Consider the following 16576-nt stretch of genomic DNA (forward strand, 5'->3'; position numbering starts at 1 on the left):
TCCGAGCGCAGCGCTCGGCGTTGAGCCCTCGCCGCACAGCGCTGGCTCTGCTGTCCCCGCGGCCCCTCGGGAACGCACTGGCAGGAGCGGAGAGCGGCCGCGCCCCGAGTGACCGCAGCCCTCAGGCACCGCCACCCTCAGGGGTCCCGCGGCCCGTCCGGCCCCGTCCGGCGCGGCCCCCCCGGCTCCGGCCCGAGGGGCGGCGCATGCGCGCGGGGCCGCGGGGCAGAGCAGCGCGGGCAGCGATGGCCGGCGGGGAGCAGCGCTTGCCCGGCGGCCCCGAGCGGGTGGCGCTGAAGAAGGAGATCGGGCTGGTGAGCGCCTGTGCCATCATCATCGGTAAGGGCACCGCTGACAGCCCTGACACTGGGCTGTGCTGCCGCTGCGGCGGGGCTCGGCACCGGCCGGCGCGGGGACAGGCGATGCGCGGCTCCGCGGGCAGGTGTGCGGCACCGGCCGGGGACAGCGCGCCGCTGCTCCGTGCGGCTCGGCCCGCGGCGGGATGGGCGGCGAGGGGCTGACACCCGGTCCGTGCTGAGGGGCCGGCCAGAGTGAGCCCCTCTGCCCAGCCGTTCAGCGAGCGCCAAATCGCGAGGTGTCCTAAAGTCTGTCCTGATGCCCGGTGAGCTGCTGAGGCTTCTGCGGCGCTCGCTTATCAGGCTAAACCAGGTTGATTCGTCTATTTGAGATCGGGCTCTGCGAAGTGCAGGTGGCAGCGCGGGCTCTCGGAAGGCAGCGCCGGGCTGTCCCGGAGCCGCGGTGGCGGCAGCGCCAGCTGGCAGCGGTGCTGTCCCGCAGCAGCCGTGGCTGGCACAGCGGTGCTGTCCCGCAGCAGCCAGCGGTGCTGTCCCCAGCAGCCGTGGCTAGCAGAGGTGCTGTCCCGCAGCAGCCAGCGGTGCTGTCCCCAGCAGCCGTGGCTAGCAGAGGTGCTGTCCCCAGCAGCCATCGCCGGCGCAGCGGTCAGCAGCGGGGCTGAGCTGCTGCTCCCGTAACAGATCAAAACTGGGAAATTGGGGCAGCTCTGTCCCTCCGTGTGCTCCATCACTGCTGGGGATGTGAGAGCAAGGAAGATTCGCCCAGGTCAATAAAAGCAGCCTGTACTAACGCAGTCAGCCTCCAAACCCCGCAGGAAGACCCTGCCGATCTGTCACCAGGACCCGGGGACAAGGCTGGCAGTGACAGCTGTGTCAAGGTGCACGGCAGCACAGGGAGGGAACAGCGGGCACAGCAGGACCTGCCACGTCCATGGGAATGCTCGGCTCAGTGGCAGAACTGCCTGGACACCCCCATGTGTCTCTGTGATTGATGTCACCAAGCTTGAGGAAAAGGACTAAACTGGTAGTGATCACAGTGCCCTACTGCAATTTTATGCTCTTAGTCATGTATGCCTCTATATGCAATGTAGGTGGATATGGTCTTGCAAAAAAAAAAAAAAACTTCAGTGCCATTGAACAGGATCATTGTGAACAAGGGTGTTATATGAAAGGAAAATGTTTCAATCCATTCCCACAGTGAAACACTAAAATCTGTATCTGCAGTTTTTGGGGAGATGTGTTCTACATATCAAAGATACCTTTATTTTGAATCCCTCAGCATATTTAAGGGGGAAATCTCGGTTCTGGATCTCAGTGGAGCTCAGATGACCTTGTGCTAGAGTGAAGTTTTGAGTGCTGCACTTTGCTGTAGGTAAGGCACTTCCAGGGTTAGGAATTCCCCGAGTTGCTATTGGCCATAGGGAAGATTTATGGCATCTCTGTCATTTATTAGGTATGACAGAATGGTACCTTGAGACTGCTACCCTTCTCTCCCAGTCAACCTTTCATCAACCTTTTTTGCCATATCCTGCAAGCAGAATTCATATATGTCATGCCTGTCCAAAATAAATCTTGTGAAACAGCTTCTCATCTAATCAGGGACATTTGAGCAAGGAAATGCACTGACATTTTTGACAAACTGTAGTACTCTCAAGTGGTCTAAGTGTTAGAGAAGGTTATCTGCTTTGCCACATAAAGCCTGAAAATTCTTCTGCCAATTTCCCCATATTTTCATAGAAGACATTTGAAACACAACCATAGGATCCTATTTTTTAGTTTGATTTGTTTGTGTGCAGATGCATGAAGTTACATCACATATCAAAGACTTCTGTAACAAAGTGGTATGTAGTAGGAATAGTTTGGCTTTGTAGGTGCCACTGCATAAAACATGACAACCTCAAATCAGAGGACACGAAATTACATCAGATAGGCTTGCAAGCCATTAGTGGAGTTAACTAAATGAAATCTTTTTTAAGGCTCCTTTATACAAAAAATAAACTAGTTAATCTAAGTTGATATTCGGCAACCAGGTAACTCACAAATTTTCTGTTTGATAGAATTTAACACAGGGGGAAGATTTATTTCCAAGTAATTGAATAGCATGGAAAGAACAGATGCAGTCAGTGTGTCAGAGCCTGTGGAACAGACCAAAGGACAGACCAGGACTTTTATGTCAGCCATCATACTACATTTCCTGGTTTGGAGTGGAGGAGGGAAATCCATTTCAAGGGTTTAGACATCAGATTCTAATGCATCCTGCAGCAAAGTCATACTGAGAACACCAAGAAAACCGGAAATCACTTGTGAAAAAAAACTTGTCTTGCTCTGTATGGACATAAGGATTATGCTTTCTTATTTTTCTTTAAATGTTCTTGCAGGTACAGAAAATGTATGAGCATATTTTAATATTATCAAATAGAAATTTGATGCTGTGATCTGCCAGCATTACACCAAATGTTCTGGTTTAGCTGACTGTTCTACAATTCTAATCAGCTGCAGGATGGATATAGAGAACTATAATCTTCTAATAATTAGGAAGAGGAAACATGAGGGAGTATTTGAAAAATACTGTAAATATGAGCTTATAAATACATTATTAATAAGTTTGTGGTCGCCTTCTATACACTAATTCTGCTTGTTTGAAATAAGGTATTGTATGAGTTGCAGAGCTGGGGAGTCAGTGCTAGGGAGGAATCAGCAGGCAATGACATGGAGTGAAGGAGAAGGTTTGGGGGTGGGAGCACGCTGTATTTGAGAATATTTCAATAATGGCAGGATGCAGTCTGTAGAATTTGCAGTCTGTCAGCAGTACTCCATCAGAGTTGCAGCCAAGAGAATCAAGGCAGCGTCTGTGGGTACCTCAGGTTAAACATCCAAGGCTGTTGAGCTCAGGGGGCTCAGCCTGCCCTGTGGTACAGGGCACAGTCTGCTTCAGGGAGCAGGGAGGGCACAGACAGCCTGCACCCTGCCAGTTGTGCTGAAGTCACCATGCCCTGTGCTAATTCCCTGGAAAACAGGTCTTACTTTTCAATCTTCCTGACATGTTTTGAATTGTTGGGCAATTTTCTTACTGCTTTCACAACTGAGGTATTTATCAACACAATAAATTGCTATGCTGTCTTAATGCACTCACAAAACTTAAGCTTTCAAATTTTTATCCTCCTTTTATAGAGCTTTGAAAGGTTTTGCCATAAGAAATATCAGTTCATCTAACAAAAACTATGCAGAAAAAAAACCCCATAATAAACTACATCAAATTAGGACTACATCCTTCCTATATCCACCCCATAGAACAGTCTCCTGATCTCTCTCAGCAGCCTAACTTTTGCACAACATAAATCTGTCTTTCATTACTTCATTTATATTTTTAAACTTGTTTACAAACAAGCCTGATCAGAGAAGAAGGCTATTTCCAAAGTTCATTTCACACTGAGGCAGAAGCCAGCTCTTCTGAGTATCCTGATGTAAATAAAGGTACTGAATACAAAACCCTTTAACTCCAAATAGAGACTGGTAGTCAATGACTGTAAAACTGAACAGTGTTTAGTAGCAGTAACAAATCTTTCTGGCAGTTCATCTCTGTCACAGAAAGAGCACTTTTGGAAAGTGCCTGAGACAGGCTGTAGAAACACCCAAACTGCTCTGTCTCAAAATTGGTTATGTACAGTGAAAACAAATAATCTAATGCACTCACATGCACTGCAAATCAATCTTGCCACTACTTAAATGAAGGGATACAGCTTAAAAAGTAGTGACATACATGTGTTATTATGTCCTAGATAATAACATAGAGATAGTATATCATTGTTTGAAATCCACACTAGATTTATTTGGCAGGCACAGAAATCAATGCTGTATTTAATTGAACAGTTATTTCATGCACATGCTTTCATAGGACTGTATATGTAATTAAGATTTTTTTATGTGTATTTTCTTTGAACACAGGCATCTTAGCTATACAGTGCCTCCCTTGGAGTCTTGCCTGTGCAGATAAGAAGCTAAGTAAAAATATCCATGACTTGATGTAATTTCTACCACATTCCATTGTTCTTTAGAAAGTTACAAGAACTAGAAAGTGCAGGCTGATTAATGTCTTAAAGCAGCCTGGTTCTTTGGGTCTGAACAACAAAATTCACCATTCATATACTAGAAATGTATATTTAACTGTATACACAAATTGTATCTATAACACATGTAAAAAGGGTTGTTTAACTGTTTAATACAGATCAAGTAACATTATATAAAACAAACAGTTAAACATCTCTTAAAAGCTTTATTTATGTGGTTGTAAAACTGCATGAAAGTAGCCATAGGGTCATACTAGCATTGTGATGAAACCTGTTGTATATTCATGAATGATTTAATATCAGGTTATATGAGACTGACTAGAAGACTTACAAATTCAACTACAATGAAATATTTCAGCTAAAACTAAATACATCTTATTTTGCTGAGCACAGGCAGGCAAGTTATCTGCATCAGCTGACTTGGCATTGCTTAAAAAATGCTTGTGGTACTTACTCTGCTCACACATGAATTTGATGTAAGATCCCTTATAAACTGGTTCCTGATTCAGGCCCAGTGATAGCAACAAAACTGTGTTCAGTGAGCAATATGTTCAACTTTTGCTAGTTCTGAAAGTAACTTTCTGGAATTTATCTGTCCAAGTGCCCAGATGACAGCACAGGCTTTACTTCCATCCTAGCTGACCCCATGACCTGGATGGTCTCAGCAGAATGCCCCCAAGCTCAGAAACCTCCTTCCATCAGAGATGCCTCCTTAGGCAGAGTTGTCCTGGCCTGTACTGCAATTTACTGCCCACACCATGGTAATCCATCAGGAGAACAACTGAGTTGCCTTGGTTATAATTATAATTATAATTGTAATTATATCTGCCTGTCATCATACTTATACAAATAATTGCATATGCATGTGCACAGAAGTTTTTATTTGCATAAATATCACTTCCCAGGGCTGCACCCCAATGTGATTTTCCTCCTTGTCAGTAACAAAAAGCCATTTGCCAGCCTCCCTGTGTGTCAATTAGCTGTCTCCTTACTGCTGTGCCCCTGCCATTCTGACATCCCTTAAAACCCCACAGATAGTCTTTGTTGGCAGAAACAGGATTCAGCAAGCTGCTAGCTTAACACTGGGGAGAGAGAACACGTGGAACTGGGAATTGCTTTCATATTCCTCTTTTCCAAGTGGAAATGGATAGGTGTTAATGCACAGTGCTTGCCGTGTCCTCTCTGGTCATGTTTCATGTTTATGTGCCACCATTTTTTAAGTGGTTTTGGTCAGTGAATCAGATCCATCTGTTAATCAAGTAACATTTCAAATCATTAGGAGATCATTTCTAGTCAGACCCAATGGACTTCACTGGAGCAGTACCCAAGTTACAGAACTGCAGCAGAAAGAAAGATGTATGAAAAAAGAAAAAGAGAACCACCACCCACATTACTAGATGATTTTTCCTGATTTCTGTGATCCTGCCTGGAGTCACAGAAAAGAGTGTTGTTGCAGCAAGAATTTTCTCACTCTCTGGATCCGTGTGAGAGCATTTCACTTTTATAGCTAACTGAAGTTTCAGGACACACTTTTGTTTGGTGACTTGTGAGAGTAATACAGATTACACTTCAGTGCTTCTCTCTCTCAAAAAAAAATGTTTCTAAACACTGTAGAAAGGAGTCAGCCTTCCTTATCTGTTACACACCTTGCTAACTAATATTTGAGCATTTAGTTCCACATGGCACTTACTGATGGAACACACAAAGTAATTACAAATGCACAACTGGGGTTTTTTTTTCAGGGCAATGGTTCAGGATTGAGCTCTGGACTGTAATTCAGTGTCTTGTCCTCTCATAAATGCAAATTATGGTTTAGTAAAGTCAGCAGTCAATCTTTGTTGAGATAAATGGCACAGATTCCTTACTAGTGAGAAACCACAAAGACACTTTTGAGGGACTTGTGAATGATTTTTTTCCATATAGCCCAGAGGCTTAGGCTCAAATTCAAAACTACTGAAAATTACATGTCCACAGTCCATGTGTACATTTAAGCTGATTGGTGTCCATAATTTGGTATGGTACCCAACAGGAAAAAAGGTTCATACTGCTGAGAAAGATTGGATCCTGTAGCTGGAAGAAAAGAAAGCTGGAGATCACAGAGTCACAGAATGACCAGGTTGGAAGAGACCTTCAAGATCATCGAGTCCCACGCAGCCCCAACAGCTGAACCCTGGCCCCCAGTGCCACATCCAGGCTTTGTTAAACACACCCAGGGATGGGGACTCCACCACCTCCCCAGGCAGAACATTCCAGAACTTTATCACCCTTTGTGTAAAAACTTTTTCTAACATCCAACCTGTATTTCCCTCGGTGCAGCAGATGCCCAACCAAAATGCAAGTTACATTTATGGCATGATATTTTACATATTCCCATGTTCTTCAAGACTGTTCCAACCTATACTTCTCCATCAGAATTGTTTAGAGCAGCCTTTCACTTGAGTTTAGGGAGCTGAAAACAAGCTGCAGTTTCACTTGAAAGTAAAAACCATGGCAAAGTTCAAATTAAAGTTGGTCAAAATTCAGGGAGATTCTGCAGCTTACCTCTGAGAGTAAACTGACTTACAGAGGAAGTCTAAAAAGGAGCTGTAATTAGAAATTCCTGGGGGGAAGGGAGGAAAGAGCCCTAAAACTTTATAATTTTTTTTACTGAATATTTCTGGAGAAAGAAAAGGGTTTTATTTGTCCACAGATGTGCCTTTCTGCTGCAGTCTATATCAAGGAGAATTCAGCCTGTGAAGTCCCTCATGTTCAATATGAAGGGGAAAAAAAAGCTGAATTTGTATTTTTCTGCAATGACTGCCACACAATTCTGTTTCCAAGTCATTAGCTATCAAGCATTCATTGACTGATGGTTTTGGTTTGAATGGATTTAGTTTGGGTGAGTTTTTGCTAGTTTTGGGGGGTTTTTACCTTCTTACCTTCTAAAAAAAGTAGAAAATTCTGATTGAGACAGAGTGACTCTGATCACAAGGCTGAAGCAATGAGCTCTGCAGTGAGTGCCAGGAGTTCAGATGCAACAGCAACTCCTTCCTTGACAGATGAACTAACAAAGGTAGCATCCTTTGGTAAGTGTCTCACTCCTGATCTGGCAGTACAGTGCCTGCTTTCAGCACTGCCATAAATCTCCACTCGTGTTCCCTTTTCCTGTGCCTTGCAGCTCATTTCCTTCTAGCATAATGTGGCCTTTTCTGTTGAGAAAGTCTGCTCTGCTTTGGCAGGCTCACAACAAGCAGAAATGGTTTGGTGGAGGTTTAGCTTTTTTTTTTGTTTGCAGCTTTTCATGTGCCAAACTTTTCCTTTTGAGACCCTGGTTTTTGTTGTGCTGTGGGGGGAGTTTCTACTAGCTGCCACACTTTTTTGTCATCTTGATTGCAGCATGATAAAATGAGAAGGCATTTGTCAGTACTGAAGTGCCCCAAATATAAAACATCCTAACAGTGTTGTGTTATTCTGCTGGTCCTTAAAAACCCAGAACTCTCCCAAAGAGTTCTTTAGCAGATGTTCCATGGCAAGGAGCAGGGAGCCAGCAATCCAACATTGACTGAGAATCTCAACACCCTAATTCCTTTTAAAATGCTTGTAGCCCTCTCTGTACAGTGAGAGAGCATAGAGAATATGCAAGCTCTGTTGTCCTGCAGAGAAAAGATGTGTGTAGTATTAAATACATTTATTCATGTCAGCCTCCACAAAATATGTTTATGCAGTATTAGTTTATTCTCCTAATGTTTTCTTCTGGCACTGGCCTTTGCAAGTCAAAGTGAAAAGCAAGATTTGAAGAGTGATTGTCTACAGACTGTTCCATCCTCAGGAACTTGCAGGTGCTGGTTTTCTGATTGCAGGGTAATGCACAAACCAGTGTAGTGTTAGGGTGAGCTGTTTAAATTGTTCCTTCTAGACATGGTTCATCATCCCTTTCAGGCAATAGAGACAAATTCCACTGGATCCCAGAGCAAGGAAAGTGGTGAGGGCTATAGTGGTGATGTTTAGGCCTGAGGAATTTCTGTATCATTGAGTAATGGAATAACCCCTGGAGCTGAATTGCTCTGACTCATTGAACACTTTCTTTAGAATAGTACCAAAACTTACAGAAAACTAAAATCTTTTGGCATCTGAAAATCAAGTTGAATTCTTTTTTATCTGATCCTTAAATAATGGCGTAATCACACTTCAGATATGGGACCAAAATATCAACAGTGTAAAACATCCCATTTAAAAGCAGTAAAACTTCAGAAAGGTTACCTCTAACTCCAAGAAATAGGTCAGTGATCTGGATGAGTGGCAGTTTTTCTGCTGTGAAAAACAATAGCTCTTTCATCAGTTATATGAAGCTGCTTAATCTAGATCAGGCCAAACATCTTAAAACAGTATACCACAAAAAATGATGTCTGAACAACATAAGGGCCTTATTTACATCCAGGAGAAAACAAGTTAAGGAAGAAACTCACTCTGTTGAATACACTGGGTCAGAAAGGTAAAATCCACAATATTAATGTGATCTGTGGCAATGAAAGTCACAAGGCTGCCCACCACAAAATTATTAATTCACATGTAAGACTGATCAACACACAGGCATGTCAATTATTGTACATTAACTCTGGATTAGAAAATCCAAGGATGAGCATGTTCTAATTCACATGTGGCACTGATCAACACACAGACACGTTAATTATTGTACATTAACTCTGGGTTAGAAAATCCGGGGAGGAGCAGTCAGTGTAAAAAGTTGCTCTCTTACAGAGATGCATCCAGACAGTGGAAGACAAAAGCTGAGGTCTGAATATTGAAACACCTTCTCTGTAACACAAGGAGTTTTGTGAAAGGCCATTGCACTTGTGTACACATAAATGACATTATAAGCTACAGCTGTGACAAGAAAAAACATCCTTGCTTGGCTGGTCTCCCAGTTCCTGTGTCTTCCATCTTTTTGCTGTTAAATTGTGTAACTATCCTGAGAGGAGCAGAAAAAGCTATTAACAGGTGCCAGATATTCCAAGTTTTTAATGGTATTGTGCTGTGAGATTCCTCCTGGTCCCATGTAGAAGGCTGATGAATCCACAAGAGTTTTTTGCCTCCCTGCCCACCCATGCCTTGGAAAGGATCAATATATGTTTCTCCATAAACCTGAAGTTAATGACTGCCAAGGAATGAGGACTTAGAGCTTTAAAGTGTGTGCTTTTATACAATAAAAATTCATCCTTTTGGACAAAACACACAAGGGATCATTTTTTCTTAGGGAGTTGCAAGAAAAGGACTGACAAGAATGAAAATGTGGGGTTGAGTTCCTTGTCTGGATTATTTCAAAATTCTTTAGCAGCTCTCCTGAGAGCTTAATAGGACAGGATTTACTTGTTTGTTTTAAGGGAGGTCACCTCAGACTATATTTCATTTTGATTTCCCCATGGCTTATTTTTTTCTCTGCCCAAATTTTGTCCTGTTTTGATAGCAGACTTATTCGTTGCTATCTGGGGTTCTAAGCCTTGTTGTATCACTAATTTAAACCAACTCAGACAGTTCTTATATCCTGAAAGGGTTAAGAAACTGTATCAGAAATGTCATTCTAGCTCTCCATAAATACAGGTTTCTTTTTTCTAATACTTTTAAATGCAGTCTGAAAACTTGAAAAACCATACATTTTGGAAACATAGATAATGAATTCTTTTTGTAAGAGTCTTGAAAATAGTAATAGCCTTAGTTAGTACAAAAGAGCAGAGAGTATCCAAGCTTGTTAAGCTTGCAAACACTGTACTTTGACTCAAGTAAATTTAAAAATAGCTGAATCAGTATTTTAAAAAATAAAGAAGTGTTTGATTCTGGTGCTGTCCTCACATGCCTAGCTTTTAGCTTGAAAGGGATTTCCATGTGTGTGATAGAATTAAAATATTTGTAATTTAAAAAAAGCTGACAAAAAAGCTGACAAATCACATTTTTTGTACTCCTGCTAGTAGATCTTGTTGCAATTAAGCCATTTCTTATGGTAAACTCTGCCAGAAACCAGTAGGACACAATGTCTCCATGTTTTTTGGTTGTGGACAGGGCCAGTTCCCTAGCAACACAGCAAGATTTAAGCAGACTTTACAAAAGGTGCCCAATCCTGTACATATTACAAGTGCATACAGAAGGAACAGCTCTCCTTCACATGCTTGTGCTCCTGACAGAAAATTAAAGACCCTTTTCCTAACTGGTCCCAAGTCCCTCAAATCCTGCTGAAGGCATCAGGAGTGGAGGACTTCATTGCCTCATAGGCTTTAAATTAAATGAAAGCAGCTAGATGCAAACTCATTAATCCTTGATTGCCTACATACCTGAGCAAGGCTGGCAGTCAGAGAATGAGCCTTGCTGTGTTCAGCTGGCACAGCAGAGAGCAAAGCCAACAAGTGTAATCTGTTCTCATTCACTGAACTTACAGGGCCAGGCCCATTCCCTCATTGTACCCCAAATCCAAAAATGAGCACTCTTGTCACTGAGCAAACACAGCCAGGGACAGGAGCAGCATCCTCTGTTGGGGTGGGGATCATCCTCTGTTTCAGACAGGGAGAGGGGCACACAAAGGGAAACAGCAGCAAATTCACTTCTAGCCACCATCTCACAGAACATCCCTGAAAAGGTCTGTGAATATTCCATCTACTGAAATGCCTTTGTTTCCTTTGAGGCCCTCTGAAATAGTCTGAGGAACTCTTGGCTGAGCTGCTCAGAAGCACTAGAACTGAAAAACCAAAAACCAAGGAGAAAACCTCTGTAAAGTGACATTTGTAAAGAACATGCTTCAACCATAAGTCTGATACTTTAGGAAACCAGGAAAGCAGAAAAAAAGACAGATCTCCAACTCTTACAAAGCTAGAACAGAAAATGTGGATTATAAGCAGGGTCCCATACACTGTGATACAGGGATGTTCAAGTCTGTGTTAACATCTGTTTTGCAGGATTAGCTGATTTAATTCCATGTTTCTGTGTACTCAAACTATTCTATGAACAAGTTTTTCTGTTCAGGGGACAGGAGTGACATTCTTTTGATGAATTTTTTATACAGCTGATCAACTGCTTAGATAAACCTGTTACATAAAGACATCAGTGAGCAACATGAAGTCTCATAATTCTCAAGATACCTAATTTCAAAAGGTAGTTGTGATATCTGCAAATACAAGATTCATACATGGATAAGAATATTATATAGCAATTTTGCTAAATCCTGATCATATTACAACAGGTCCTTGAATTCCCAGATCAAAGATATTTGAGAACTGCAAGAAAAGCTGCCATTTCTTTTGGAAATCCAGGATTCTCTGCAGTAAAATTGTCTAAACAGGTTCTTTAAAATAAATCATATTTAAAAATAAAGTCAAGATACAAATCAGAACTGGTTCTAAATACATGAGGACAGCAACACAGCATCATAAGTGGTGTCTGTCAAAGTGTACACTGAGCTGGTGTTTGTAAATCTCATTTAAACGCAGGTTGAGCTGTTTACCAAAGTGCATTTTGAGTTAAGTGCAAGCTTTAAATCAGGTATCATTGTGCAATAGCTGTGCACACCCCAGGAAGCATAAATACCTTTTTTTTTTAATTTATTGCTTTTAAATTCCACCTCAGTTCATTGACCATAGCCTATCTTTGTATTTCTTGATAAAACAGAGATAAAGCCACTTAGAGATGTGAATGCTGAGATTACCATGCTAAGAGGTAAAACTAACACAGATTTACAGCCAGAAGAATGTAAACTCAGGAGATTGAATGATTTTCTTTTAGGGAGGTGTGAAACCTGCAACATCCCCAAGCTTTGCTAAGAAGTTCATGTCTTCTTTACATCTGCATCCAAAATAAGGTTGTGTAAGATCCTAGGCAGTGGCAGTAGACCTTACAGGAGACTCTAAATCAATCTTCTCAATAACATGAGCTATAACACAGCAGTTGAAGTATTTGGATGATTTGTTACTGCCATTTTCACATAGCTTTGTTTTAAACATGTATTGCCAGGAATTGCAATTCAGGAAGGCACTTTGAACATTTTAGCCTTTTACTATTCAGGGTATTATTGAAGAATAAGCTTTACCTTGAAAGTGTAGCATCCTGAAGTTCCCATTATATCCTTTCAGAAATCAAGGATGAAGTGATGCCTGGTTTAGAGATGCTCTTGATGGATCCCAAGTTTGCTGTGTAAGCACAGTCAAAAATCCACCAGCTAGCCTGAGGACACTTCTGCAGGGCTCATCCTTGTGGGATCAGAGCAGAAGGCATAAAACCCAGTAATTTGAGAGAAAATCAGAGGCAAGAGTGGGAATTAGGTTTTGCTTTATTTGCAGTTGAGCCATCAAGTTCAAGCTGTGTTTTTTTCTCCAGACCTGCTCATTCCTGTCATGCTGCCCCATAAATCCCCACAGTGTCCCTTGGCTGGTGCAGGGCACACATGGGTGTCTGGCAGCCATAGCTGAGGGTTGCAAGGACACCAATATGTGCAAACAAAGTTTTTAATTTGCAAGGAGGAACATTTTTCAGAGCAGAAAGCTGCAGAGGTAAGCAGGGAGTGTGGAGCAATGAGGGGGTCAGAGAAATGTGCCAACTTCCAGGCTGCTTTCTTCCTCTAGAGCCTACACCTGTCTGACAAAAAAATCCTTCTGTGTGCTGTGTAACTCTCCAAATTGCATCCTGATGTTTTATTTAATCTTTCTGATTTGGCCAATGGCACATCCTTAAGGACTAACAGCTTTCAGGAATGGACAGCAAGAGGCTTTCCCACTGGGCAGTAGCTGCTGATGGATTTTCCAGTCTGAATAATCTGTTCACTGTGATCAATCAGTCAGCAAAAAGAATAGAGTTGAGGGGAGAAAAAAGGGGGAAAATCCAGCATTTCCCATAAAACAAATGATGCTCCAAAGATGGTGCAGGGGTCTTTACCATTGGCATGAGCAGGGCTGAAGGGTGGCCTGCTGAAGAGCTGTGGCTGTCACATTGTCCTGTCTGAGCCACAGCACTGCCCAGCACAGCTGAACTCTGGTTGTTTTCACAGCTGCGTTGGTGAGCTTTACAGCAGCATTTTGGAACTGCTTTTCTTCTTGGTAAATACCAAAAATCATTGCAGGTATAGAGAGCCTTGTGAGAAATGCAGCTGTCACTTGTGGGATTTCTCAGCTGAGGGACAAATATTAAATCAGCTGAATGGGCTGGCATCTGCCCCCTAAGCCACCACTGAAGGTCCAATCTCCACTGTCAGGTGCTTTCCTTAAAATCAGAATTTATCAGTCTCACAGTGTCCTAGAGAAGACCCCCATGTCCTCCAGCATGCTTGCAGGGCAGAGCTTTACCCACTCCCATTTCTACACCAGGGGATTTAACAACACATTTCTGCCCTTTGCAGGTAAAATTCCCAGTCAGGATATTGAGATGCAGAGAGCACAGAAAGCAGATGTTGGACAGATACCAAGGGCCAAAGCCACAAAAAGCTGCAGTGTTTGCAGAGCAGTCAGTGGGCAGAGCTGCAGCTTCTTACCAGGGCAATCCGGGCACTGTCACAGGGATCCTCCATGTCCCTCTCACAACACCGACGTAGGCTTGGCACTCGGTTTCTCTTTGGAAATCAGCAGGAGGGTTGAAGCCTCTCTCCCTTGCTTCAAGGGTCACAGAGCTCCTTTATGTCCCACAGTCAGGGGGAAGTTTGAGCCTCTGTTCCCCATAGGTGCCACTGCCAGTGGGGATGCAGTGGGAGCACCAAGAATTGCTGCTCTGCAGCTGTCTGTGGGCTTCCCTCATGCTTACCTGGCAGCACTGCCCTGCCCCAAACCCTGCTCAAGGCCCCTGATGCCAAGGAAAAAGGCAAAAGAGGAAGGTGCAATATGGAGCTCAGCAAAAGCAGCAGGGTTTTGTGATCCCCTCCTGGCACAGCTGTATTGCTCTGAGTGCAGCAGGGTGTGGGAGCTCCCAGTGAGAATATCCCACTGAAAAAGTCTCCCAGTCCCCAGGAGAAGGCTTTTCCTGATGTTTCTGCCTTATCATTGCAGCCACAGAGAAGGGCAAGGGAGGCTGAGGTTTCCTCTCCATGGTAATGAAATGCAGCCCACATACCCCAATGCTGGCAAGAGAAGAGGAGAGCAAGTCAGAAGTTAAGGAAGTAGAGAAGTCAGACCAAGTACAAGAGTCAGAACAGAGGAGCAGGAAATAAAGCAGTGGACTGTGTGCCTGAAAAGAGGAGACAGAGCCTGCAGCCTGTGAAAGGATTAGCAGAATAAAAGGAGTTTCAGTTTAGAGCAACAACAAAATCCTATCATAGAGGCTTTAACTTCTTCTTTGAAATAAACACACTTGTAACAGTGTTAATCAAATCAAACTGAATAAAACCATGTACTAGCAGACATCTGTCATCTTTATTATTTCATGTTCTCCTGAGAGGCCTGATCCCCAGCACCTCTGGCCATTTATCTGCCTTGGTGCAGATCTGTGCTGGATGTTTGCTCTCTAGCAGGGCAGGACTGGCACTGACTGATAGGGACAACCAGGTTTCCCTCTCAGTTGTATGTCCTGCAATTTTGGACCAAAGGACAAAAGGATTTGTAAATTGTTTTATCAAACCTAGTGTATGCCCACATACATACTCAGGATTGCTCACATACAAACATCTAATTGCAGGAGAGCATGATGCTTGCCAGCCAGAGGACTGGATCAGAGGTTCCAGGGCTGGTTTTGGTTATTGGAACATCTGCATTTGACTCAAGTACTATAATGAGAATATCCCCACATTTTATCTCCTTCAGTGAGGTCCTTATGGTACAGATGTGCCCTTCCTACAAGTAGTCAACACATGCCAAAGGAACCTGCTTTGAAAGTATTTTGTGAATACCATGTTACCAAAACAGAGGCTTAAAAGCTTTCCTGATTAAGTTTCTCTTGGTTAACCTGCTCCTGTTGAACAACAGTAATTGACAAATTATCACTAATTTTACAAAAAGGTAGAAATTTTAAACCACCAGATTTTTGTGGGTTTAAGCTGCTGGGTGCTTGGGTAGAGGTTGGATTACTGATGGCCTGAGCATGGTCAGTCTCCTGTGGCAAGCAGCAGGCTCCAGCTGAAGAGCAAAGCACTGCAGTGCCATAAATGCATCTTGCAGGATTAGAGTACTGCATTCCTGCAAGGCTGCCTTCCACTGCCAGTGGAAAGGGAATCCAAACAAACCCTCATCATTAAGCAGTTTATATACCTTAAGCCAGAGCCAAATGTGTGGCTTACTACTTTTAAAGAACCATTCAAATGGCCCCAGATATATTAAAGGTCCTGTGAAGACTGAGGTTAGCTAAAATTTACCTTGATTGCTCTTCTCTAGACTGTGATTTTTTCATCTAATTGCAGCACAGCTGCCTAACACACTCCCAAAATCACAACAATGCAGCTGCCATGCACAAGGTGTATCCACTTGCTCGTTCTGTTTATCAGTGGTCTTTGCAATTCAGTAACTCCTATATTTTCTTACAATAACAGAAGAGAAGGCAGAGGTTGCTCTCTCTCTGGGGAAGGATACATGTCATCATCCTGCAGACTGGATGATTACTAGGGAGAACAGCAACCCAAATATCTGGCATCCACAGTAACATTCACTAAAATTCAGGATAAGGATGATATTCCATCCTTGCCACAGGTTCTCCAGATAACGGATATTTCCAGCCCATTTCCCACCACATGGGCAAGTCTGCTTTTTCCCTGTCCTTTGTGCAGCTGGGCAGGGCACAGCTGTGCCTTGCTGAGCAGGTATTGATTTTTAATATATAGAAATTTAAATTATTTACAGCTCTCCACAGTACCTCATGCAATAGCAAAATCTAACCCTAATCACTGGAACAGTAAGGCTGCATCAGGTATCATTAGTGAAGCTATGCCTGAAATATTTTCTTTCCTTAACTCAGTTTTCTGTTCTATCCACACCTTCATTGTTAGAAAACTTGGTTGTTCAAGCCCTCATGGACTACACCTGCATATTGGTGCTCAGAAGGTAAATGATCTTTATACATCTAACAGAAGTTAAGGAAAACTCTCAGTATTTGAAGCAGCCTGATTTTTTAAATCTTTAAAGTTGTGTGTAGTATAATCAGATTATAAATTCTTAACACAGTAAAATCCTGTTGGAATGCTGGAACAGCAGTTTATAATGGCTGGTCGTGTTCTGGCTTGCTAGGAATTTTAACATAAATATTTGAAGTCAGGTTTTAAGTTTAATT

General features: G+C 42.8%; 1 protein-coding gene across 1 annotated transcript in view; it reads left to right on the forward strand.

The window, feature by feature from the left end:
* Nucleotides 1-245: 245 nt before the first annotated feature.
* The window catches only part of SLC7A10 (solute carrier family 7 member 10), a 40638-nt gene continuing 24307 nt past the window's right edge, over nt 246-16576 (forward strand). Inside the window, exon 1 of the mRNA XM_059481417.1 lies at nt 246-339. Within this exon, the coding sequence (XP_059337400.1) occupies nt 246-339 (94 nt within the window). The remainder of the gene's footprint in view (nt 340-16576) is intronic.

The sequence above is a fragment of the Ammospiza nelsoni genome, chromosome 13 (assembly GCF_027579445.1).
Source record: "Ammospiza nelsoni isolate bAmmNel1 chromosome 13, bAmmNel1.pri, whole genome shotgun sequence".
NCBI classification, from domain to species: domain Eukaryota; kingdom Metazoa; phylum Chordata; class Aves; order Passeriformes; family Passerellidae; genus Ammospiza; species Ammospiza nelsoni.